General features: G+C 36.8%; 1 protein-coding gene across 8 annotated transcripts in view; it reads right to left on the bottom strand.

Moving 5' to 3' along the window:
- The window catches only part of TANC2 (tetratricopeptide repeat, ankyrin repeat and coiled-coil containing 2), a 519,058-nt gene that overhangs the window by 237,179 nt on the left and 254,177 nt on the right, over window positions 1–27,702 (bottom strand). For 5 of the 8 annotated variants that reach the window (XM_027872925.1, XM_027872927.1, XM_027872928.1 and 2 more), the window contains one exon: window positions 24,702–24,812. The exons of the other annotated variants lie outside the window; for them this stretch is intronic. In XM_027872925.1, coding sequence (XP_027728726.1) covers window positions 24,702–24,812 — 111 coding nt within the window. The remainder of the gene's footprint in view (window positions 1–24,701; window positions 24,813–27,702) is intronic. 8 annotated transcript variants of the gene reach the window in all.

Below are 27,702 nucleotides of genomic sequence, written 5' to 3'. Positions count from 1 at the left end.
GAACAGAGCCAAGGGAGACATCCACAGTTAGTGGTCATTCTATGGATGAAGATCCTATAAAAGAGGCTGAGCAGTAGTAGTCTGACAACCAAGAGAACAGCAAGGTAATAAGCATTTACTAAATGTTTACTAGTTCAGAGAGGAGTAAATGTGAGGGACTGTCTGATGTTGGCAGCTACCAGGTTGGGTACTGTGGCAAGGGTAGGGTAAGATCTGGGTATTTTGGAAGTCGACGCAGGGACTGTGGTAGGCAGAGTCGTGTGTACTGGGATGGGCTGGATACGGAGAAGCCATGAGGCAATTGGGCAGTGCTATGAGATAAGCTGGGTGCAAGGAAGTAGCCGAGCCTGAGCTCCTGAGGCAAGGGGCGGTGCCACATGGGAGTGGGATGGCAGAGGACTGAGTTCCCTCTGCTTAGTCCCCTCCCTATATGCAACGTCATCCCCAGATGCCTCTTGTGACCTTCCTGACTTCCTTGGTCCCTTTGTGCAGCACTGACCCAGACCCCTCCTGAGTCTGACTTCCTAGGTCACGTACTCTTGTCTATGCGTCAATCCCAGATGCCTCCTTCCTGTATCCAATCCTAGCCTCCTACGTCACTCCCTCCCCCTTGGTGTGCTAAACTCAGACAGCCCCTTCCGGTATCTGACCCTACAATCATTGGCTAGTAGCGGGCTGGGGAGGAGGAGCTAAGTAGGTACTTAGGAACAAGTGTGGTCAGATCACACACGTGCGTGCGCTCTCCCCTGGCTCCTGCCCTGTTGCTCTGGCCTTGCTGCTTGGGCTTGCTATGATGGTTTGCTGTGTTGGCCTCTGAATAAAACTCTGGTGTTGGTGCCTCCCGATGGCTCGTCTCTGTGTGGTGATCCGGCTCAGAACCGAAGACCCAGGCGTGGGTAAGACTCTCGTGGTGTACTTCTTTTAAGAGAAGTGGGTACTGGCGCACGACTGGCAGAGGGTCGGCGTGCGGCCCGTATAAGTAAATATTCAGGCAGAAGGAGAAGGTAGACAACAGTGTTAAACACACTTTGTAGTTGTTTTAAATGTAATTCCTCTTTCTATTATTTCTTTTTCCTATATTCCATTACTATTTTTTAAATTTGTATGTTTATTTTGTTTCATGATATTTTACTGAACTGTGTAATTTGATTATTATTATTATTATTCATCTAGATTTTTCTAAGTAAACCATTAGTAGCAGCAAGTAAGGACAGTTTGTTTCTTCCTTTATGTTTTTAGCTTTAATTTCTTTCTCTTGCCTTACTGCTATTGCTAGAAATTCTAGCAATGCCAAATAATGGTGGGGGATGTTTTATTGCTCTTTTTACTGGGAAAGCTTCTAGGTTTTTCTCATTACAACTAACAGCATCTTCCTGTTTTAAATGCGTACTTTTTATCATATTAAAAATAGTTACTCTATTCCTGCGCTTTGTAATTTGTTTAAACCATAAATGAATGTTATAATTTACCGTAAGGGTTTTCTCCCCCTTTATCTATTAATATAATTATGTGGATTGGGTTTTTTCTTTTTACTCTTATATTAGTTGTTTTCCTAATGTTGAACTATCCTTGTATTCCCAACTGAAATCTAACTTGATCATAGTGAATTATTTCTGATATATTACTGTAGTCTTTTATTTTTTTGCGAGGATGTTATTTACAAATTTTAACTAACTTATGATATTGATCTATAGTTCTTTTGTTTGTTGTATTCTTTCCTGGTTTAGCAATTATCACTCTATTTGCCCTTTAAAAGGAGTTTTATTGAGTGATTTTTTTCTCAGTTAAAATACAATTTATGTATTATAGGTATTGTTACTTAAATGTTGAATAAAATTTCCCTGCAACCCTCTCTGAACAAAGCTCAATCAACTCCCATCCCCTGCTCCTAGCCTTGGTGGCTCTTTTGTTGTAAATGAAATTGTATTTTTAAAAAATTCTTAGTTTTTTTTAATCATTGTATATAGTGGGTTCTGATAATGTTTTTATTTCCTGACTTTTGTGATTTTGCTTTTTGAATATTTATTTTGGTAACTGTATGTTCCTACTTCAAGTTTAGATGAACTCCTCTCAGTCAGAAATAGTAATTTTGCATTTCTTTTTATCTCCACTGCTTAGCACAGTGCAGGCTGATACCTAGTAAGTGCTTGGTAAGTGCTTCCTGACAGATGATCAGGTGAGCTTAGGCTTCTTAACCTTTTATGTGTCATGTGACCCCCCTCCTCAGAATTTTTTTTAAATGAAGAAAATATAAAATTTCAGTTAGAAGTTAGTAAAAATAAAGACGTCCTTTTTTTTTTCCTACCCGGATTGACAGATCCCCTGAAATCTACCCTGAAATCACAGACCCCAGGTTAAGAACCCCTGTGTTAGCCAAAAGACTCTTGATTTTGTTAGTCTTTAGAAAGAACCAGTTTTTCCTTTTTAAGTCAGTTCCACATTCTTTTTTTTTCCAGTTTAACTACTTCTCCTCTAATTCTGAAATTTTCTACTTTTGTGCTTATTTTGAGTTTGTTAATTTTCTATTTTTTAATTGCATATTCCATTAGTTAATATTTTTTCTATTTTGTTAATATTTGTTCTCAGAGATATAACTCCTCCTCTGATGAGGTAGCACAGTACAGTGGAAAGAGTATGGTTTCTGGAATCTTTTACCATGTACAGTTTTAGAGAGTTTCTTGGGGCACCAATAAGTTTAGTGACTGGTTGGTCAGAAGTGGAACTTGAACCCAGGTCTTACTGACTGAGGGGTCTGCTCTCTATCCATTTTGCAACACTGTCTTTCAAACTGGTTCACTTTCTAAAAATGTTTAATTGCCGGGGGTGGGGGGGGAACACATCTTCTGTTTTTGCATCAGTTTTATTTTTGTACACATCCCTTTCTCATTCCCTACTCAATGAAGACAATCCTTCTAACAACACAAAAGTGGTTTGTCAAAATTAACCAACAAATCAGGTAAGTCTGACATTATATAAGTAATGTTTAACACCCTCTAATGTCCTCTACCTTTCCTGAGAAGGAAAGAGAGGATGTGTGTTCATTTTCAAAGCACTAGTTTCAGATAGGGCTTAAAGCTATTAGAATGATACACTCTAGACTCACAAAAATATGGGATCCATTTTGAAGAGTCAAGGTCTCATTTTTTATTTGATATGATTAAATTTCATACTGAGCCCCTAGGTTGAAAATAATGTATATTTCACATAATGTTTGACTTGAAATAATTGACAATTACCACACATTATTAATTGGTTTCTATAGTGCCTGGCTAAACACAATTTGCAAGTGGGAGCATAATCAACAGTATTTGATAACATACAACGAAAGAAAGCAACTGCTAAATATTCTAAAGTATATTCTTGTCTTTGTTTTTCCAGAGAAGCCCAGCAACTCTCTAGGGAGAGATGGTTAACACTTTATAGCATTCATAGGGAAAAAAACTCCCACTTATCCAGAGTGCATAGGGATAAAGTAATGAGAAATGTTCCAAGAACTAACATCCAAGATATTCAACTTTACAATCTATATACCTAGCATGCACACAAATAACATAGAAAAACCATAGCTTTAGAGTAACAGACATTCAATTTTCAACGTTATCTAAGCATTTTTAGCTACTAAATTCTATCAGGCTATTCTCCTTGATGATTTAATTGTGAACTGCTTGTTCTTAGCTATTTTAAGATTCAGAAACTACTGCCACATGAAATCAAATAAAGCATCCAATACCTCCTCCCCCAAAGGAATATAAAAACTCAAACTAGCTCATCCCTATTGCCAGGGAAAACCTACTTATATTTTCCTTTATTACTTCTTAAATTACAAGCTGACTTTCTCCTTTCTCAAAGAATATTAAAAAATGGATGAGTCCTTAGATCAGAAGCCAGAATCCTACATTTGTGCCCCAAATGGTACGGAGCCTAAATACGGTTGCGAAGTTTCTCTCCCAAAAGCCTGTGAGAGTAGATGCCCATCATGTCTCCCCTATTCTTCTGGAGAATCAGCCCATGATCATTTCCAACAATCCCCCTCCTCCCCCACCTCCCAAGTCCAACATGAAGCTGAATCTTGGACATTATTCTTAACGTATTAGAACTAGGATTACCAACTTGGCACATCAAGTTCCAAAGGTCACTGAGCCTTGACTTGGTAAGTATTTAAAAACATTAGCCTTCTATAATACTTACAAATTTGCTTAACGGAGTATGTGCATTATAAAACCAAACTGATTTGACAGGCTACTAAAGGTCCATCAATATTAGCAGCATGTTATCCGTACAAAATGCTTAGAGAATGATTTTATTAGAATGAAGGACATCACTAGTCTCTAGACAAGTGATAGTTGCTAACCAGAATTTGAATCAATGATATTTAATCTCCTACAAATACAATTTTAAGTTAATCAATATGACACGATCATCTATTCATTTCTCTAGTACTATAATTCACCCTTTGTTCAGTTCATACATTTTTTTCTTACATACCTATCCCTACTCTCTTCTACCCACTTACTAGCATTTATGAGAATTACTTCTCTTCTTAATGTTTCTAGGTTAGTGTATTTAAATGTATATACGTCTGTAATAAATATTTAGTTATGTCTACAGGGCGTAAAGAAATGGGACTATGTCCTGTATTTTGTGGTAGAAATCTAATTATTATATATATGGTCATTGTGTGTGTGTGTGTGTGTGTGTGTGTGTGTGTGTGTGTGTGTGTTTGTGAGTAAAGGAATCATAGTATTCTCTGTCAGTGCTGTGTTTCGGCCAGAAAATCAGGAATCATAGAATTCTAGAACCACAAAGCCACAAAAGTCTAGAAGGAATTTCAGAAATTTAGTCTAACTTCCTTATTTCACAGATGAGAAAACTTGGGCTAAGAAAAGCAAAGTCATCTATTCAAAACCACACTGCTAGTTAACAGCAAAGCTAGAACTAGAAGATCCATGATCCATATTGGTCAGATACTGTATTACGGAACAATGTTCTGTTTTGGACTCAGCCAAGCAATCAATAAGTCAGTCATATTAAGCTCCAGTTATATGCCTGGCACTGAAAAGTGCTGGGAATACAAAGAAAGATAAAAGACTGTCCCTGCTTTCAAAGAGCTCACAGTCTGAAGGCAGAGACAACACGAAAACAACTACATATAAACAAGATGTGTGCAGAATAAATCGGAGTTAAGAAGAAAGGTACTAGTACTAGGGGGGATTGGGAAAGGCTTCTCAAAGAAGAGGTAATTTGTGCTAGAGCTTGAAGAAAGCCAGGGAAAACCAGGAGATATTAATGAGACGTGGGAGTATTCCAGTCATGATAAATAGCCAGTGAAAACTCCTGGAGTTGGGACATGGAATGTCTTATGTAAAGTATCACTGGATGTCAGAGTGTATGGTAGAGAATAAGGTATAAGAAGACTAGAAATGTAGGAGGGGACCAGGTTGTGAAGGGTTTTGAGTACCAAAATGAGAATTTTATACTTGATCCTAGAGGTAACAGGGATCCACTGGAGTTTATTGAATGGGGGTCGGGGAATAACATGGTCAGATCTGCACTTTGAGAGGATTAATTTCACAGCTGGATGGAGGATGGACTGGATGAGAGAGAAACTTGACTGATGATAGCCTGCACCAGAGTGGTGGCAGTATCAGAAGAGAGAAGGGGGCCTATGCGAGAGATGTTAAGAATGTAAAATCAATCAACAAGTTTTGAGAACATGAGTTGGGGGGAGGGGGTAGTGAGTGAGAATGAGAAGTCAAGGATGACACCCAGGCTGCAAACCCAAGGGACTAGGAAGATGGTGGTACCCTCAACTGCAATAGGGAAGTTTGTTTTTTTTCTTTTTGTTTCGTTTTTTTTTTTTTGGAGAATGGGGTAGAAATGAGCATGATTATAGGCAGTAACCAAGGAAAAATTGAAGATAAGTAAGAGGGTAAAAATGATGAAAGGGGCAATCTGCTCATGAAAAAGGGATAGAATGGAATCATTTGTGCATGCAGAGGTGTTTGCCTTGGTATGGAAAAGGACCACTTCTTCAAGTGAGACAGAGGTGAAGGAGGGGATAGTTACATAAAACATCTGGGCAATGTGAAATGAAACGGGGGAGGGGAGAAGAGGGAGCTCTCAGCAAATGGCCTCAATTTTTTTCAGCAAAATATAAGGTAAGGTTCTCAGCTGACAGGAAAGGGGAAGGGGAGCCCTGAGAAAGATTTAGAAGAGCCACTGTGGTGAAGGGGATATTGAGTTAATTAGGTAGATGTAAAATGACTGCCTTGCGGCATTTAGAGGCCAACTGAGGTAACCTAACATTAATTTGCAGTAGGCCTAGTAAGCCTGGTTTCATGATTTTCTTCACCTTCATTCAATAGAAAGCGCTGTGGAATCAAGGGCAGCAGATTGTGGGAGTGATCCAAGGCTAAGGGCTTGGCAGAGCAATTATCAATGGTATGATAATGGCGCAAGGGATGCAAGAGAAGAAGACAGTTTAGCACTGAACTGGTATAATATCAAGAACGTAAGGCCAGGAGGAAAGTGACAAAACTGGCAAAGTCTTTGGAAAATAGCCTTCTCTGGGCTAAATAATAACTGTCTCCTCTGATACTGCCATCACTGTGGTGCAGGCTCTCATCATCTCATGTCTTGATTACTGCAACAGTCTTCTGGTGCGTTTGCCTGCCTCAAGTCTCTCTCCACTCCAATCCATACTCTCTATAAAACCACTAAAGTGATTTTCCTAAAGGTCCTATCATCTCAACTCTCTTACTTAATAAATTTCAGATGTTCTATATCAATTCCAGGATCAAATACCAATTCTTTTGTTTGGTGTTTAAAGCCCTTCATAACCCAGCCCCCTCCCACCTTTCCAGTCTTCTTAAACCTTACTCCTCACCATACATACTTTAGTCCAGTGACATTGGCTCTGTGTGGTTCCACAAACAAGACACTCTATTATCCCTGTTTTTGCCTTATTTTGAGTAACTGTGATATTATTTCTTTTGCATTATCAGTAGGTAAATGTTTTACGTTTAATAATTAATGGCACCTGTATCCCAAAGAGATCATAAAAATGGGAAAAGGACCCACATGTACAAAAATAGTTACAGCAGCAAAGAACTGGAAATTGAGGGGATGCCCATCAATTGGGGAATGGCTGAACAAGTTGTGGTACATGAATGTAATATAATACTATTGCGCTATAAGAAATGATGAGCAAGTGGTCTTCAGAAAAACCTGGAAAGATCTGTATGGACTGATGCTGAGTGAAGTGAGCAGAATCAGAACATTATACACAGTAACAGCCATGTTGTGTGATGACTAACTTTAATAGACTTAGCTCTTCTCAGCAATGCAAGAATCTAAGACATCTCCAAAAGTCTCATGATGGAAAATACTATCCACATCCAGAGAAAGAACTATGGAGTTTGAATGTAGATTGAAGCATACTATTTGCTCTTTTTGTTCTTCTGTTGTGTTTTGTTTCCTCTTTCTTGTGGTTCCTCCTATTGGTTCTAATTCTTCCTTACAACACAACTAATGTGAAAATATGTTTAATAGGAATGTATATGTAGAGCCCAGATTGCACGCTGTCTTGGGGAAGGAGGCGGGGAAGGCAGGGAAGAAAAATTTAAAACTCAAAAGCATATGGAAGTGATTGCTGAAAACTAAAAATAAATTAATAAAAAAAATTAATGACACCATTTGACTATTTCATGTAAATGAGAACTATATCCATGGGAGTTCATGAACTATAGTGATAAGGAATATATCCTCTCTATGAGATGGTTACTCCTAAAAGTCTGAGTTGTAGCACTGTGGCGGTGACACCTTTCTGGGAATCTCAGACCTGATGATATGAGTGGGGTTGAGCAAGCAAGTACAAAATACAATTAGGGGATAATATCACCCTTGGGCTTCATATAATTACCTAGCTAGTATTCGCAGTAGAAAATTTGAATACTTTATCTATCACCTGATTAAGTGCAAATATAAAAGAAATATGCAGAATGCAATCTGGAAAACAAAGTAAATCAGAAAGCCTTGATACCTTTAGTCAACAATTAAAAGTCAAAGTCAAAACGTTAATGTGACACATGGAATCAAAACAGAGAAAAACAAAATTAAAAAAATTCCATATCAATCAAAAACTGTATTATAGAAGCTTGAGGGTCAAAGACATTAGAGGAGAAGACAGGAGAGGAGAGGGACATAGAAAAGAAAGGCAGAAAGGGAGAGTGAGATAATGAAAAGAAAGAGGATATGGAGAATTTCTGTTCATTGATATTGGCAACGGAAGTCTAACACAATGCAAGTACAGTTTGGCTTAAATGCTAAAAGAAAACTTGTGTACTATAATGAATGACATAAATTATATCGAAGGAAGTGACTGAAAATACTAGCTTCTCTGAAAAACAGGAAAGTAGCAGGGTTAGATAATATCCATAATTGTTTTCTCAAATGCTTTACAGAGACATATGAATTTCTAGCAAAGTTCTTTACCAGATTCCTCTTTTATGCAAGCCAGATTTCACTTTTCCTATTAGAAGGTATCACATTCATTAGCAAAAGATGAGAATACCAACGATCCCTCCAATTATAGATCGTTTATGTGTTAATGTACTTTATAAAACATTTACAGCTCATATAATGGTATAAATCTATAAGTGTGTGCAAGAAAGTAACATACTGGTTTTAGAGGAAAAATGGCATGCAAAAGACCCTCAGGAATAACAGGAATAAAGGGCAACTCGTTATTAATTGTCATTACCAAAACAGCCATCTGAAAGCACTGTAACACTTATACTCCCCTTTACTGATTATCACAAAGCCTTAATCGTGTACTGAAAATGTATTAAAAAGATCCAAGAATGGTGAGAATGTGGTAATATTTGATGGTCACACAAAAAACTATCCTCTAAAACACAACACCAACATAATGATGTCAAAAACAACTGATATAAGATGTGGTATTTCAAGACTACTTTTAGATTAAGGCTTTTAAATTTTTGTTTTATTTTGTTTTTAGTTCTTATATATGATTTTATCAGTATAGGGAGTTCCCAGCACCACTGCAGCATCTACATGAACTCAACCAATAATATGTCAACAAAGATTTCTTGAAAAAATGGCTGAATAAATTAAACTTGTTTATCAAAACAGAGGAATTTGTAATAGAAATTCAGGATTAGGTTACTGTTATCAGAAATTACTGAAAGATGATCCTTAATACTGATTGATACAGACTATGTAACGAAGTGGTGGAAACTGTAACATATGTAAGATGCAGAGATTTAGACTATCTGGTAACAAGAAAGATACTAACAAGTGGCCATAAGTATATACCACAAGCTTGCTTTCATAAATTAACAGATAATATATCCTTGTGTTATAAATATTAACTTTATAGTATATTTGAGAATCCAGCAAATAAACTATAGGAACCTCAGCATCACAACAGACAGAACTGGTGTCCACAACTGCCCAGGCACAACACTGAGCCATAACACTTTAAGGATGTTTTAATAGATGTTGCCATACAAAAATAGATAATTTTTGAGTCACCTGGAACAAAAAGCTATCAAAATTTCTTAGACCTAGCAGAAGAAATTGAAACAATATGAGAAGAGCACGAGGCATGTGTCATCCCTGTCATCCCATCTGTTACTGGAATTGTCCTAAAGATGCTTTCAGTGAGTTTATGGAAGATAAGTTTACTTCACCAAACTTTTGTCTGATTTCAAAAAGCAGTTATTTTATTCATCTGCAAGTCAGCAGAACACAAAATATTTAAGGATAAATAGCAAGACAGTAAGGAGCAGCTAGGGGGCACCATAGTGCACAGAATCCGGGTAGGGGTGGGGAGGCTGTGTTGGGGGGACCCAGAAATCAGGAAGACTCATCTTCCTGAGTTCAAATATGGCCTCAGTTACTTACTACTTGTGTGACCCTGGGCAAGTCACTTAACCCTGTTTGCCTCAGTTTCCTCATTTGTAAAATGAGCAGGAGAAGGAAATGGCAAATCACTCATATCTTTGCCAAAAAAACCTCAAACTGGGCTACAAAGAGTTGGACACAAGTGCAAATGACTGAACAAGACTTGAAACCAACTTCCTCCTCCTTCCCTACCAACATTGCTGGTATATGCACATCTCTCCATCTTCCTGTTCCTCCAAGTGTTTTCATGGCTTTCTGTCCCCCATTTAGGCATTTGAAGACATCTACATTGAGCAACAGAAAGTGATCTGGACAATCGTGGAGTATGTGAACAAGGCCTTGGATATTTCACCATTTCTCAATGGATAACTGGTCTACGTATATGAACAAATTCTATAAAATCCCACAGAAATTGCAAAATACTGACAATCATTGCAAATAATGAGGGAAAAGTAAATCAAAACAATTTTTAAGTTTCACCTACAAATTTGGAAAAAGAATGTGATAAAAGATAGAAATAGTTAATAATTAAGATGCTATTAAAAAGGCATGTTTATAAACTGTTGGTGGAGCTATGAATTTGTCCAATCATTCTAGTAACCCATGTGGAATTATAATAAAAGAGTGAATAAAATGTCCATACCCTTTGACTCACAAATAAAAGTATACCCTAAAGAGTTAAAGGCAGAAAAGTTCCCATTACATCAAAACATTTATTGCAGCCTTTTTGTAGTAGCTAAAGATTGGAAACAAAGTAGATGCCCAATTATTGAGGAATGGCCAAACAAATTGGGGTACATGAATGTAATGAATTATTACTGTGCCATAAGACATATGGGAACACCTAAATGTCTACAACAATGTATATGGAAAGATAAAAGGGGAAGGAATGGGGAAGAAGCATTTGTTAAACACCTACTATGTTCTAGTCACTGTCTTAAGTGTTTTACAAATATAATCTCATCTGATCCTCACAACAACCCTGGTACTATCATTATCTTCATTTTACAGTAGAGGAAATTAAGTCAGATAGAGATTGAATGACTTGCCCAGGGACACACAACTAATAGGTATCTGAGGCAGGATTTGAACTCAGGTTTTCTGACTCCAGGGTTAAGCATTCTATCCATACTGCTCCACTTAACTGCTTGTGTTCCCTTGCAGAGGTCACTGTAGACTTTTAGATCTGAAACTTAACTCTGTGTAATTATAACAAGCAAGCTTGTCTTAGATGAAGATATGAGAAAATGGACCTCCCTCCTTTCACTGGAGTGTTAGGGGATTATGGGTTTGGAACAAAGCATACACTGTTAGATAGCTGATGCTTTGGATAATTTTGCTGAACTGCTTTCTTTGTTCTCTTTGTATTTTTTGTTACTAGTGTGCTGGGCAGGGAAAAGAGGAAGGATATATTTAGAAATGAAATTGATATAAAAATAAAAGGTTATCAACAAAAGCTTAAAACTTAAGAAAATGAAGAGTTAATCTCAGAAAACGAAAGCAGTTTTAAGTCATTAGCCTTACACTTTATTACGTAATTGAACTTTACTCCCTCCCACTACGGGATAGGCATCAGTAATAAGAGCTAACATGTATATAGCACTTATAATGTACTAGGCACTGTGCTAAGCACTTTACAATTATTATCTCATTTGATCCTCCCAAAAGCCCTGGGAGGTAGGTGCTATTATGATCCCCACTTTACAGATGAGGAAACTGAGGCAAATAGAGAGGGTTAAATAACTGGCCCAGGGTCACAGAACTAGTGTCTGAGGCCATAATTGAACTCAAGTCTATCCAATTCTAGGCCCAGTGCTGTATCCACTATGCAACCTAGCTGCCTCACTTTTGGGGGGGGGGGTCGGCGGCTAGGCAATGGGGTTAATTGACTCACCCAGGGTCACATAGCTAGTAAGTGTTATGTATCTAAGTCTAGATTTGAACTCAGGTCCTCCTGACTCCAGGGCCGGTGCTCTATCCACTGCGCCACCTAGCTGCCCCCTCACTTTTCTTTAAAAGAATGTTTTTATTTTATTTTTTCTTAATTACATGTAAAAACAATTTTTAACATTCATTTTTTTATAATTTTTGAGTTCCAAATTCCCTCCCTCCCTTCTTCCCTCCTTGAGAAGGCAAGCCCTTTGATATAGATTATACATTTGCAGTCATGCAAAACATATTTCCATATTAGCCATGTTGCAAAAGAAAACAGAGACCAAAAAAAAAAAAAGAAAAGAAAAGATAAAGAAAGTGAAAAAAGAAAGAAAACTAGGAAAAAGAAAGAAAGTTTAAAAAGTATGCTTTGATTTACATTTAGACTCCATCAGTTCTTTCTCTGGAGGTAGACAGTATTTTCCATCAATAACTCCTTTGGAATTGTCTTATATCTGCCTCATTTTTAAGAACGCAATTCAACTCAATTAATTACAACATAAAAATGCTAAACAGTCACAGGGATAATAACTGATTATTTGTGCAATGAGTACACTGTACAATTAAATGTAATAGTATGTGTCCCACTGAGATTTCAGTAAAGCTGAAGGTTAGAAGACCTTCTAAAACAAAGACACTGAAATGTAAAAGTAAAACCTTTTCAGGTCTAAAGGAAGTATTAAACAACCTAAAATGTGTCAGAGGTTGGAATAATTCAACTGCATATGAAAAGGCCAACTAGACAAGGAACTCCTCCCTCCTGCACAGGCCACCTCCATTCCTTTGTCTCCCCATAGACACCACCCACTCATCTGCATAAGAACCTGCAGGAATCGGGAAGTGCAACTTGGGCGATCATAAGTAAAAGTGAAGTCCTCACTTAGGGAAGCCACCTCTGAAGCAAGCAGGATGTTAAACAGGAGAGCATATCCCACCTCTTGCCTGGAGGTGACAAACTTTAGAACCAAAGCTCTAAAAGAGTCCAAGATGAGAGACTCCTGTTAATTCTGAGTTACAGGTTGCTGTCTAATTAAAAAAAAGCAAAAGCACGGTAACACTCCAGTTAAAGAGTGCAGCATCAGCTGAAAGAGCCACAAGCGGAAATGGAAAGAATGATGCTGTCTATGAAGGATCAAACCCAGAGAGTCTAACAAATTGGCCCAAATAGTAGAGAATCTATTCTACAAAAAGCTCAGCCTATTCCAACAGCAGCAGCCCAGTGGCAAAGTGATTTATGTGGTACCAGTAGGCAATAACTTCTCAGAGGTCAGGCAACCTGCTGGCCTAGCCTATCAGCAGCTATGTCCCACAGCCCAGCAACTCTTGACTCTGCCTAGCGGCAGACATCTGCTCATCTGGGACCTGATGCCTTGCAAGCAGAGAGCCCAGCTGGATATTAGAGCAACCTGTCCATTACTAATTTTCTACGCTGCAGTGAACTTTATGTGAGTACTCCAGAGAAAGAAAGGACATTGAGTACCTACTCTTCCAGAGTTATGAGTTAACCTGGTCACATGTGTTCTCTACACCTGTGCCTCATTACCACTGTACTCTGTGTGTATTTGTGGGAGAGTACACCTCAGCTTTTTTTGTTTTGTTTTTAGAGAAATGCTTTGCAATTACTAATCTTGCTATGCCATTTTGTTGTTGTTGTTTAGTCACTTAGTTGTGTCTGACTCTTTATCAGTCTATTTGGGGTTTTCTTAGCAAAAATGCTGGAATGGTTTGCCATTTCCTTTCTTTAGCTCATTGTACAGAAGAGGAAACTGAAGCAAACAAGGTTAAGTGACTTGCCTAGGGTCACACAGCTAGTAAATGTCTGAGGCCACATTTGAACTCAGGTCCTCCTGACTCCAGAGGCAACACTCTCTCTCCTTTGACCCACCAAGCTGCCCCATGCCACTTGAGTACATGTTTTTTCTAAAATGCTGACTGAAGCTAACCGGTTGACTGTTAAAAGGGAGACAGTACCCCACAGATAACTCCTAGAACCCTGAGAATAGGATTAGCCACCTCTCTTGGGGAACACAGTCTAGTCTAAAGATGTCAGTGTGGGTTGGGGAAGTAAGCCCAGAGGGAGTAGGAGTACTACACAAAGATTAGTTTATGAAAAGATCCAAAATCACAGGAAAGAAAGATGGCTATCTTCTGTAGTCCAAAGCTCATAAAACAAAAGTCATGGAGAGATTAATTTTTACAAGATAGCAGAATAATCTTCTAGATCAAGAATGATTTGATGGTTTTATGGAATCCCAAAAAGCCAAATTTTTATTTTCAACTGTGTTCCTGAAAATGCTACAGCTGCTTTTGTGATTTATACAGTATAACTTATTTCTTTCATTGAAAGGAAGATGTAGTGCTTCTTTTTGAACAAAGAGAAACTATTATCACACATATCTGTTAAAAAATATTTAGCATGTACCAGTTTATCTATCTTTGTAGATACTCCATTTGGAGTTTTCTTGGCAAAGATACTGGGGGTAGTTTGTCATTTCCTGCTCCAGCTCATTTTACAGATAAGAAAACTGAGGCAAACAGGGCTAAGCAACTTGCCCAGGGTCACAGAGTTAGCAAATGTGAGGCCAGATTTGAACTCAGGAAGATGAGTCTTCCTGATTGCGGGCCTGGAACTCTACCCACTGTGCCACCCAATTGCCCTACACAGCATTTTACAATTGGTTAATTCAATCAATTAAATAATCAAGAAGCATTTTTCAAGCACCCACTGGATATACAAATACAAAAAATGAAATAATTCCTATTCTCAAGGAAATTACATTCTAATGGGAGACTCAAGTACATAAAACATAAATAAAAAGTGAGTAAATTTAAATAAATGTAAAGTACTTAAATCAAGTTTTAGGGACCCAGGGCACTAAGAATTGGACAGATAAGAGAAGACATTTTATGGAGCTGGGACTTGAGCTCATATTGAAGAAGGAGCTTTCAAAGAGGCAGCAGTGAGGAGAGAATACCTAAGTACCAGGAATGACCAGTACAAATGCATGGAAAAGGGAGATGAAGTGCTTTGTGCAAAGAAAGGAGAAAAAAGTCAATTTGTCCAGATCACAGTGCTCAGAAGGGGAGTAATGTATAGTATAGTGAGTATAATAGAGGTTGGAACTTGACTGTGAAATGTTTTAAAAAGCTAAAAGAAGAGTTTATGTTTTGTTCCAGAGGCAGTGAAATACTATTTTTCATGCCTTTCAGAGAGCAGAAAAAACAAGTCACAGACACTATGACTTAGTGACAACTTGTGCCTCCAAAGAAAGACAGTAATTAGAACTCACAAATACCATGTTAGTAGTATCGTGGAGTACATTTCATTAGGGTGTGCATCCAGGGAATTTTATTTAATTTTTTAAAAAGTGAACATTTACTGATCATTTAATCATAAAGAAGATTATTTTTATTCATCAAACAAACCAAACAAACCCAAACTCAACTAAACTTAATTTTTAAATGATCAATTATGCTTTAAGATACAATTTTTAAAATGAGATGCAAAATACCTATTTTTATTTTGAGACATTACACTGTGCTCAGGCAGACCCAGTAAGCCCTATATGTATAACAATACACACCAGCGTCAGAGTACTAGTTTATGATGCCTATACTTTCAATCCCTGTTTCCGTGAACTCTTGGTTGCAGAAAGAGATATGTTACCTAGAAAAAGAAAGGTCTGAGGCTAGTTGTTTTGAAAACTAAACTAAAACATAAGTTACATAGGTATTATTTCATTCTTACAAAGCAATCTGATTAAAAGGAAAAAGAAAAGTCACCGGTAATAGCTTATCTTTTCCCACAATATCCTGGGTCATCAGGCACTGATATGAGCCAAAAGCCAGAAGGGCAAGTGGCTTTCGAGTTAATGAAAAAGATCCATAGGGATATCTAATTAAATTACTGCTCTAAAAATATGCCTTTCAGTACAAGGTGAAGCAAGCAATATATTTCACATGTACGCTTTAAGATTTGTGACAACATCTGAAGAAGATTTAATGACACTAAAAGTAGATACTGTGCCATGGCTAATTTTTCAAACAATTAGCAAGCATTTATTAAGCACCTATTATACGTCAGGTACTTTGCTGAGAATACAAAGACAAAAAAAAAAATCCTTGCTCACAAGGATCTTACATGAATTTGAGGGAGGTAACATAGATATATAAAAACAAAACGCAGAGTGTCCCAGTCTCTCTCTCTGTATACACACACACACACACACACACACACACACACACACACACACAAACAGGGAGACACTAGCAGCTGGGGGGCATCAAGAATTCATTCAACAAGTAAAGGGAACAAACATTTATTTTCACTTATTTATCTATAAATTTATTCTTTTTAAGCACCTACCATGTACCAAGCACTGTGCTAAGCACTTTACAAATATCATTTCATTCAATCCTCTTATCAACCCTGGGAGGTAGGTGCTATTATTATCTTCATTTTACAGCTGAGGAATCTGAGGCAGGCAGAGGTTAAATGACTTGTCCAAGATTTCACAAATTAGTGTGTGTCTGAGGCTAGATTTGAACTCAGTTACTTCTGACTCCAGGCCTACTGCTTTATTTGCTACCATACAACTGCCCAGGTATCATGCATTTACTGAACACCTACTCTATGCCAAGCATTGTACTAGGTACTAGTGATACAGAAACAAAAATGCAACTACTCTTGAGAAGTTTATATTCTATTGAAAGATACATGTACATATATGTTATATGTAAGAAACACAAAAAGCTGACACAAGGTTACCTTGAATGGGAAGCCATTAGAATTTGAGGGACAAGAGAAGGCTTCCTCCAGAAGATGCTACTGCAGCTGACCCTTGAAAGAAAGCAGAGATTGCAAAAGGCAGATATGAAGAGGAAAAATATTCGAGGTACGAGGGATGGCCAGTATAAAGACGTGGGATTGGGAGATGGCACTTCATTTACAAGGAACAGCAAGTATGCCACTAAGGTTGAATGACAGGAGGGAAGAGTAATGTGAAAATAGGAAAGGTAGAAAAGAGTCACTTTGTGAAGAGCTTTAAATGCCAAACAGAAGAGTTTATACTTGATCCTGGAGGAAAAGCCTGAAAAAGAGGCTGACATAAGAAAATCACTTTGAGAGAAGAGTGGAAGATAGATTGGAATGGACAGACTGGACCTTGAGGCAGAAAGTCTAACCAGCAGGCTATTGCAGTTATTTAGGCAAGAACTGAGAGCAGCTAGGTGGCACAGTGGATAGAGAGCTAGGCTTAACTTCCTACATGTGTGGCCTTCTCTCTGCCACTGGAGAAGGAAATGGCAAACCACTCCAGTATCTGCCAAGTAAACCCCATGGACATGTGTCATGAAAAGTTGGACATGATCAAATAACAATAGGCAAGATAATGATGAGGGCCTGAACTAGGGTGTGGCAGTATGAGTGGAGAGAAAGAGACAAATGTAAGACACATATAAAAACAATCAGATTTGGCAATTTATGGAAATATGGGTTTAGAGAGTTTGAGGAGTCAGGATAATGCCAAGACTGCAAACATGAGTGAGTAGGAGGATGGTGGTGCATTCATACAGAAATTTGGAAGAGAGGAGGGTTGGTGGAGAATGACTTCTGTTTTAACCATGAGATCTCTAACAGTTAGAAGATCACTGAAAACTTTGCAGAGTTTCAGGTGATTGATGAGGTTATAAATCATCCTGCAGAAGGCTAAGAAGAGAGTGAAAGGAGAGGAAGCGCTGAGACTAAGCATATGTGGTTTCTTTTTGTTTGTTTTTTCAAAAAGTTTAGCTGAGAAAGGAAGGGGAGAATATGGTATGAAAACTAGCGAGGATGGTGTTATCTAGTCAGATCTTTTAAAGGACGGGACACACTTGGACATGTTTGTATCCAGCAAGGAAGGAACCAGTAAAAAGGGAGAGACTAAAGATTAGAGAGAGAATAGATGATACTGGCTAATGCTGAAAGTAGAGCTTAAGCGAGGCTTTGAAAAAAAAAATCTAAGGATTCTAGAGATGAAGGTTAGGAGGGAGTATATTCCAAGCATGGAGGACAGCCTGTGTAAAGACACAGATATAAATCAGGAAAATGAATGAAGAATGTTCAAATCAAAAGATCAATCTGTAAAAGCATCTGCCCACTCAAACCATCTGGGATATTTATTTTAAAAAGAACATCTGTAGCATACTTCCTGATATTTTTGTAAGCTTTTAAAGCATAGGGATTGACTGAGTTCAGCAATTCCATTCTGTATAGTCAATTCTAATTGCTTTCAAATCTCTGTTTATTCCTCCTTGTCTTCCAGTCTGTGTTTTCTTTCTGACTGTCATATATTCATTCTGTCTTTCCTCTAGTCCACTTACTACCTACCTCAACCCTATTTTCATGTGTTCCATATATGTGTTTATAAACCTTTGTTGCAGTCGTTGTTCAGTTGCGTCCAACTCTTTGTGACCCCAACCTCTTTGTGATCAGTTGTTCCATGTTCAGTTCTGACTGTCACTTCTTGGCCCACACACAGGTTTCTCCGGAGACAAGTAAAATGATCTGAGGGACTCCCACCTCTTTTAAGGACTTGCCACAATTTTTTGTGATCCAGACAGCCAAAGGCTTTTCTGTAGGCAATGAAGTAGAAGTAGATGTTTTTCTGGAACTCCCCCTGCTTTCTCCATAATCCAGTGAATATTGGCAATTTGGTCTCTAGTTCCTCTGCCTCTTTGAAAACCAGCCTGGACTACTGGCAAATCTTGGTTCACGTATGGCTGAAACCTAACTTGCAGAATCTTTAGCATAACCGTGGTGGTGTGTGAAATGAGCACAACTGTTTGGTAATTCAAACATTCTTTGGCACTGTCCTTTTTTAGGACTGGGAGGTAAACTGATCTTTTATAATCCAGTGGCCACTGTTGAGTTTTCCAAATTTGCTGGAACACTTTAACCGCATCATCTTTTAGGATTTTAAATAGCTCAACTCCACTAGCCCTATTGTTTGTAATGCTTCCTAAAGCCCACTTGATTTCATTCTTCAGAATGTCTGGCTCTATATCCACACCATCACAACTACAACATTACCCTCATATATACTTCACTTTTGCCTCTATCTATTGTGTTTACAATACATACATACAAAGAAAATTAAGGAAAGCAGGAGAAAACAAACAGTCTTTAAAGTTGTATTTAAAGATGTCAGACAACCTATGTAATACACTAATTAGAAGTGGAAAAGTTAATAGCAAGAGAAAAATTTGTATGCCTAAGCATTTTAGACATAAAGGTGGTTTTTGATAATTTTCTTGGCATAGAAAGGATTGGGACGTAAAATGATAGCAATGAAATGAGTTAAAGATATTTTAAAAGTTTTACCTAGAGTAAGCTAAATAGAAGAGTAAAAACATTAGTCACTCCTTTATTTGTTCTACTATGTACAATATTTTATTTGCTTTTACAAAAATGATTATGGTCACTTATATCATACAGAAAATAAACCTGGATACAATTGATGAACTTTTACCTGAAAAGGCATAGTGAGAAGAGGATGGGCTCCACCAAACACTCTGCATAAAAAGATTAAGTAATACCAAGTAGTTATGAATGTGGCTAAATTATTTGCCTCTCAACTGCTTTCTATTCTTGACTTTAAAATACATTCTAATTTTGTTTCTGTTACCTTAAAAAATATCCTAAAAATATGACTTTTTTAAAAAGGAGATTTAAATAGTCCATCATTAAAAAGAAGCACCTCAAAGTCTTCTAGAAATATTAGGGATGGGTCAAAATTTGTGTACGCTCAGAATACTGCTTTGGCAGTACTTCCTAGCCTAATATGATATGAAGAACTGTCCTCTAAGCCTGCCTCCTGGGCCTTTATATTGCAAGTCTAAAGGACTTACTTCTGGAATTAAACTTCTGGAATTAGAATCAAAGTTGAAAAGGACATTAGAGACCATCTAGCCAACCTTCTCCAAGAAAAACATGCTCTTGCAATAGTGCTCAACATATGAACTAAGCCTATACCACATATCAAAGATTCACAGAAATTCAAGGTTGGGGAGAACCTTACAGATCATCTAGTTCTACCTCCAGGAACCTGAGGAATAATTAAGTACATCAGAGACTACAGAGCAATTATAATTACCAAGACGGGCCCCAAAGAAAATACAGCTCCCTTCCTTCTTTGCAGAGATATGGGGAGTGGGGCTGGGGGACAGGGGAGGAGGAATACTGAATCCTTTGTCAGGCTTGGTTGATGTATTGGTTAATTTTCCTGAACTTTTTTGTCCTCTCTTTTATATTTTTGGCTACAAGGGATGGCTCTCAAGGTTAGTAATGGGGGAGAGGTAATATATTTGGAGATGAGGGTGATATAAAAACAAAAAATATCATTAAAAATTTTAAAGTCACAATCCAGTTAGAATAATAATATAAAATATATTTAATACAAAATATACTAAGCATTTAAATATATTTCTAGAATGATTCAAAATGTATTTCATAATCTTAAAGTACCTTAGGGTCATCATTGTGAACATCAATTATCATTGTGCAATATTATAAACCTTAAAGGTATAAAAGCTTGGGTTAACTTTTATATCAACTCATGTATATCTGGAAAACTGTTTTCTTGGAAAAAATTCTAGAGATTTATTTAGCTTGTTTACATCATTATTTATCCCTTTCTCATAAAAATAAATTATAGATTGTACCCCATCTGGTTCCACAAAAAATCTGGTTATTTGAAGTTTCTGGTTATCTGAAGTGAGAATAAACCATAATGATGCATGTTAGTCAAGTCAACACCATTTACTAAGGCACTATATTAAATGCTAGGGATTCAAAGAAAGGCAAAAAAAAAAAAGTACCTCTTACTCTCATATTCAAACAACTATGTGAAAACAAATAAACACAAGATAAAGTAAAGATACTCCCAGTGGGAAGGCACTAGGATTAAGGAGAACTAGGAAAGATTTCTTACAGAAGGTAGGAAATAGTGATTCTTGACGACAGAAGATTAAAAACCTCGAATGCACTTATAGATTCAGGTCTGAATATTGGTTATGAGCCAGCAGAGAATACCTAATTTCTCTAGGCTTCATTTCTTCTCCCCAAGATAAAAACCAAAAAAGTATACATAATCAACTGAATTCCTCTAGATCTGTTCCATGAAGTCTTCTTAGTTCAGATTTTGCCTCAGGATCAAATGAGAGAGAGAGTGGTGTCAAACTCTAACAGAAACAGATGCCTGACTGACTTATATCACAAATTAACATTACTTCTATTTTACTGTATTTTTATTTATTTTGTTAAACATTTCCCAATTACATTTTTATCTGGTTCAGGCCTAACTTTGGAGTTTCGGGGGGCTGCTTATGGCCTGCAAGTCTGACACTTCTGATGTATTACATACATGCTAGCTATTGCTATTATTTGTCCAGATGAACTAATAACTTTGTCTAGTTGTTATCTTTGTTCTATTCACTTTGTCCTATTCACATTACTTGGAATCAAACTCATTCTGGCATATGGTGTATTTCTCCCTTTAGGCTTCAAGCTCCTTGAGAGCAGGGATAATTGTTTTTTCATCTTTGTACACAAAAAAGACACATAACAATTGTTGTCCTGTAGTTCACCTACATGATACTGTTGTTTGCTGTGTAATTTTTAAGAACTCGAATCAATTCATTTTAAGTTTCTAGCATAAAACTAGTTTGATGATCATCCAAACTGGAATTAGAAATTTTGAGTCCCAGCACTTTCAGACTGTATTCAAAAATTATTTTGACTTAGTGGTCATATTCCAGGTCCTACTTAGCTTTAACTTACATCCATAATTTGCTCTGGTTCCATCCACGGCCTCATATAGATGAACACATAGCAATAAATGTAGACGTAAGTAGGCAAACCAGATAAACATTACACTTCCATCCTCTAAACCCAAAGATTTCCTTCCTTCAACTTAAACATAGGCAGGAAGGAGTTAGGTTTGGGTAATACAGATAAGAAAGTTATATCTACTCCACTCAGTTAATTGTGATAGGAGAAATTTCCTATAAAAACATGTGGAATGTGGAAGCATTTCCAACTGGAAAACCTGAGAAAAACCTGGCAGCAACCCAACAGCTTTCAGCGTAGGTCTGGCTCCATTTGTGGGACAGGCTCTGTAGTTTTTTTTGCTCTCAAATTTGGAGCAGACAAGCTAATAATATTGGCCCACCAACCTTAATTTATCTCCTTTGTCAGTTCCATATAATTGCAAATAATGGATATACAGTAAACTATGATCATTATATCTTAAAAAAAATACGGGTGTAATATGAAGGAAAAATTTCATCAAAAGTGAAGAAATTCTACTGTTAGTTTTGTTTTTTAAATTAAATAAAAAGAAAATAAGTACTTCATTTCTAAAGTCACCACTATTATCTCTTCCCAAAAAATAGAGTACCAAGCATTTTTTGAGCGCTTATACTTGTTTCAAACAAGAGAAGTAGTAGGAAATAATACTTGGATTCATTTTGGTTCAATTCCAATAAAACAATAGCTGGTATTTATATGTAGTTCTTTAAAGCTTGCAAAGCATTTCCCATTATTTCACGTGAAACTCACACAAAGCTTGTGTGGTAATACCTGCAAGTATTGCTTAAGTTTTACTAATGAGAAACCTGAGGTTTAGAGAGGTTAAGTCACAAGACTAATAAGTGTCAGATGAAAGATCTGAACCTAGGTATTCCTGCCTCCAAATCAAGTACTATATTCAATATGCCATGAAGTAAAGAATTAATATTGATTGCAGATAAATATAAATAAGTATGTGGAATAGATTTTAATAATATTAGAATTTCATAATAATTCAACATTGACATTCCCTAGTATATAATAACTTGTTGCCGTGCTCTTTAGATTCCACCTTGGAGTACCTTAAGGATATCAAAAGAATAATCAGATAATGGAAGGTTTAGATTCCCTGATTGACATTTTGGCATGTAAATCAACATGTCTGAAACGGAACTCTTTATCCTCCTCTTCCCCTATTCTTAACTCCTTTATTACTTTTGAGGATTCCACCATCCTCTCAGTCACCCAACCTCAAAAAACAGGTATTACCCTAGTATCTTCACTCGCACTGCCCTATCCAATCAGCTGTCAAGTCCTGTCATTTACATCTTCTTAACATCTCTTGCATATGCCCCCTTCTCTGTGACACTGCCTTTCCCAGTCCTCCTTAAACTTATCTTAGTGCATTTCCTGAGACTATACTCAATTTATCTTATATATGTCTTAGTTGTACAGAATTGTTTACATGTTGTCTCCCCACAGACTGTGAGCTCCCTAAGACCTGTTGTTGTTGCTGCTGTTCTTTGCATCACCAGAACTTAGCACAGTGCCTGACACATAGTAGGTGCTTAACAAATGCTAGGTAACTAATAGATTTTCTCTGTCTATACTCTCTAAATTCTAAGTTGATGCTTTTCCTAGTATTCAGAGAAGGCACACAGCAAGGCTGCTGTTAACAAACTGGTAGTGCTTACGAATTTTTACTATTTTCATCTCTGGTTCATTTTTAGCATCAACACACTTGAGAGGCTATGATATAGGAAAAGAGAAATTCTCTGTTGTCCAAATGGCATGAACACTGGGAAAATCTCAAAAGATAGAATATTTCACCCCTATTCCCAACCCCAATGCACCATAGAAACTTTTGTTACCCTTTGGAAACGGAAAAGTCAATTCCTAAAATGTGGTGATTAATTTAAAAGGGAGTGATTACCTTTAAGGATAGAAGCTTGAGGCACATGGGGTCTACCACAAGAGATAAGAAAAATCATGGACTGGTTTCTCAAACATAAAATCAAATTCTTCTCTTATGACAAACCCAGCATCTTTCTTCCTCTAATTATTCTCCTCTATCTGTCCATAGATGCATTATTTTGATAACCAAAATGAACCACTGAGATCTTACCATAGGTTACACACCTATGAGTTAAAAGGATCATTTTACTAAAATTGACTCTTTTGTAATTAAGAATGCAGCAGTCACACATAACTGTGGTTTATCAGCAAACCTCTCCAAGACCAAAAGAAGAAACTTTCAAGAGAGAAACAAAATACCTAAAAGCAAGCTACATCCCTTCTGGAAGGGAACATCCTTTACATAGCTCTGCAGACTGGATGCATAGTATAAAAGTGGTTGCCAGGCAACTTATCCAAGTTCAGAAGAATCTAAGCATTGGTAATGAGTCTGAACCACAGTTTGGCTCCTGCATTTGAAAGATTTCAGTCAACTCCCACATCTGTTCAGAGACTATTCATAAGAGGATGTATCTCTAAAAGTCAGAGACCAAGCGGAATAAGACACCAATTCAAGGAGCTATAGTAATTTTGCTCTAATTGAATATACTATTGGTAGTATCTGTGAATTTCTCCATAACGGTACAGAAATCTAATAGGTTTCAAGTATGAAGTACCACACTTAAAATTTCTACATCAAATACATATGACTTTTTATTCATACTTTCAGTGCTTCTTTTCCTATAGAAGGTAATTCCCTTAAGTAACTCTCATCACCAAAACATCCCTGAAATGGTCTATGTATTAAAATTCACATGAACTCCCTTGAAAAATGCCTTAAAAACTTTTCAGTACTTATTTTTATGATTAAGAGGGGAGCAAAAAAAAAAACCAACAACAAAGGAGGAAGATGTCTGCCATCTAGCAAGAAAAAAAATGTAATACATTGGGAGAAAGTTTAACAAGTTTTGTATATGTGGTATGAATGTGAAATATTGCTCTGCTGAATTGGCCCAATCCAATCCTCCCTCTTTCAAAGAAGACACTTTGCATGCATGCTTACCAGGGCAGTATTCATCAACGTCCAGTTTCTGTGCTGAAGTGAGTGTTGGTGAACCAAGATCAGATTCTGGGATTCGTGGGCTCTCAACAAACTTTGCCTTCCTCAGAGGGGCTAAGATGAAAAATAGAGAAAGAGAAAGAAAGAGAAAGAGGAAAAAAGAAAGGAAAATATAAAGGAAGAAAGAGAGAAACAGAAGAAAGAAGCACAGAGGGAAAGAGAAGGGGAGAAAGAGAGAGAAACATAGAGGGGTCATGAGTAAGGGGAACAGCAGGCAACAGATGGAAGCACTTAACTGAACGACACTGTCAGACTCAGATCAAGTTACCCTATTTTTTTTTGTGCCAGAAAAAAAATTATCTGCATTCTTCACAGAGGAGATGGGTCTTGTAAAAAAAAAAAAAAAAGTCATTGAAAAATGGTAAACTATCCTTCCAAGTGTTCAAAAAAGAACAAACAGAAGTGTTTTGATTGTCTACCTGTTATCTTAAGCAATTTTTTTTTACCCTTTCTCAAGTAAAACAGTCTTATCTTGTATTTCTTAGCCATTAAAGATAAGAAAATTGAGGAAAAGTACAGAACTGAGTTTTAAGATTTTCTTTATGGAAGCTATGAAATCAAAAGGCTTTATTTGGACAGAAACAGACACTAAAATGTTATTAATTCAAGCTAACATCAGCAGGATTTAATATAAACTGTCAAACTGAACTGACTTTTCCTATCAAGGAAATCAGTTCTCATGGATCAGTCCTATAAGCCTAGAGGGCTCAACAAGTACAGTAAGAAACCAAAATTGTTTTTGGACTGATATCACATAGCTAATATAGTCATGTTAATTTTACATAAGCTGCTACAGAAATGTGACTTAAGTTAAACATTTCAGCCATGAATAAATTGAATTTTGTGATGTGCATTAGGAAGGTATGAAATGTACTATACTGCCATAAACATGGAGCTTTTACAAAAGAAATCTCATCTAACTTCCCCTCCCAAAAAAAACCACTCAATCCTGTCATGAACAAATAGTTTGTCTAAATATTTTAGAAAATTGTTTTACATTTTAGATTTTAATCCATTCACTATACATGCCCAGGAAATGTGATAGGTCCAATATTATACATGCAATAATTTTTATATTATCTTAGAATAATAGTGGCTTATACACATTTATATAGAACTTTAAAGTTATATTACTTATTCATATAATTTATTTCATTTGATTCTCAAAACAACATTGACAAGTTGATAGTAAAATGTTAAAACCCTGATTTTTACAGAAAAGGAAATTGGCTCAGAGAAGTTAAATGGCTTGTCCAAGGTCATAGAGATAAGTGACAGGGCTGGAATTCAAACCCTGGTATTACAACTACAAATCTAGTCCTTTTAATGATAGTATGCCTTTCTTCACTCGTAATATATTATTATTATTATTATTGTTGTTATTATTGTCATTATTATTATGCCTACTATGTACTAACTGCTGGGTATTTAACTGACAAGTGAGATAGTCCCTGTCCTCAAGGAATTTATGTACTACTAGGGGAATATACACACATATACACACACACACACGCATTCACAGATAAATAAATACAAAATTTATAAAATAGAAATACAAAGTGACTGGGATGGGAGGTTTACCAACAACTAGTAAAAGCAGCAAAAGCCTCTAGAAAAGGGTATCATTTGAGTTGAGCCTTAAGGTGAGTTCTAAAAGGCAGAAATAACAATGGAGAACATTCTATATACCAGGGACAACCTGAGCAAAGTAATGTAAGGCACAGATGGAAATATCATGCAAATAGGGTAGTTTGACTGGAATGCAGAGTGCAGAGTTAAGTGAGGGAGTTAAGTGAGCCCAGGGAAGATAAGATGGAGCTAGACTGAGAGGGGCTCAGAGACAAACAGAGGTATTTGTATTTTAAGCTAGATAAAATAGTGAGTCACTGAAGCTTCTTTAAAAACAAATAAATATTATTTCCATCAGCAAAAATCTACCTTCTAGCCCTTCTTTCTCTCCCCCACTTTACCCTAAATAAGAATAAAAGAAAAATAAAAGTGCTGATGCAAGCAAAACAAATTTCTGCATTGTATGTATCCAAAAAATATCCATTTCATTCTGCACTCTAAATCCCTCACCTCTCTATCAGGAAGTGGGGACATGTTTCACCACTAGTGAATCTCTGGAATCATGATGGAGGATTAACTGGTCAGAGTTCATAATTTTTTCAAAGTCATTAGTATTAATCATATTGTTGTCAATGTTTAAATTGTTCTCCTTGATTTTATGCACTTTACTCTGCAGCAGTTCAAATAAGTCTTCTCAGGTGGATTTGAAGTCATCCCCTTCACCATTTTCTTACGTACACCAGTATTTCACTGCATCTATGTACTATAACTTGTTCAGTAATTCTCCAGTTGATGAGCAACTCATCAGATTTCCATTCTTTGCTACCTCAAAGGGCTATAAATATTTTTGTGCACCCCTACAGTTTGTTTTACTTAGAATCAATTGCTCCCTTAATCCACTATCTCTCTAATCCAGTGCTTAGCACAGTGTCTGACACATAAGAGGTACTTAATAATTGTTTATTGAGTGACTGACTAATTCTCTCTTCTCTTTCTGTAGCTAAATATGAAGAAGACTCACAGATAATCCTTGGACAGGTGAAGAAAGGCATTGTAGGAGTTGGTTTTGTAATACACCTAAAGGCAAAACTAACATCATTTCATGGGATAATTTGCAGTACTGATGATATTTGCAAATAGACTGTCATGAAAATTATTGCAGTTTATGCAATCACTCACTGAGGATGAAGAGGTAGGGCAATTCTACAAAGAATACAACAAAACTTTTCCAATTAAACCCACATATACTCTGATACTAGATTGCTTAACTACAAGATGGTAAGAAAAGGTGAGGAAGGTGAAAAATATATGCAAAAGCATGGTTCAAAAAACGTAAAGAGGTTTGTAGACTACATGGACATCTCATATAGTTATA

This window comes from Vombatus ursinus, unplaced genomic scaffold (assembly GCF_900497805.2).
Source record: "Vombatus ursinus unplaced genomic scaffold, bare-nosed wombat genome assembly UNPS02014801.1, whole genome shotgun sequence".
NCBI classification, from domain to species: Eukaryota; Metazoa; Chordata; class Mammalia; order Diprotodontia; family Vombatidae; genus Vombatus; species Vombatus ursinus.
Note: the sequence above shows the minus strand (reverse complement) of the source record. Positions and strands in the feature narration are given on the sequence as shown.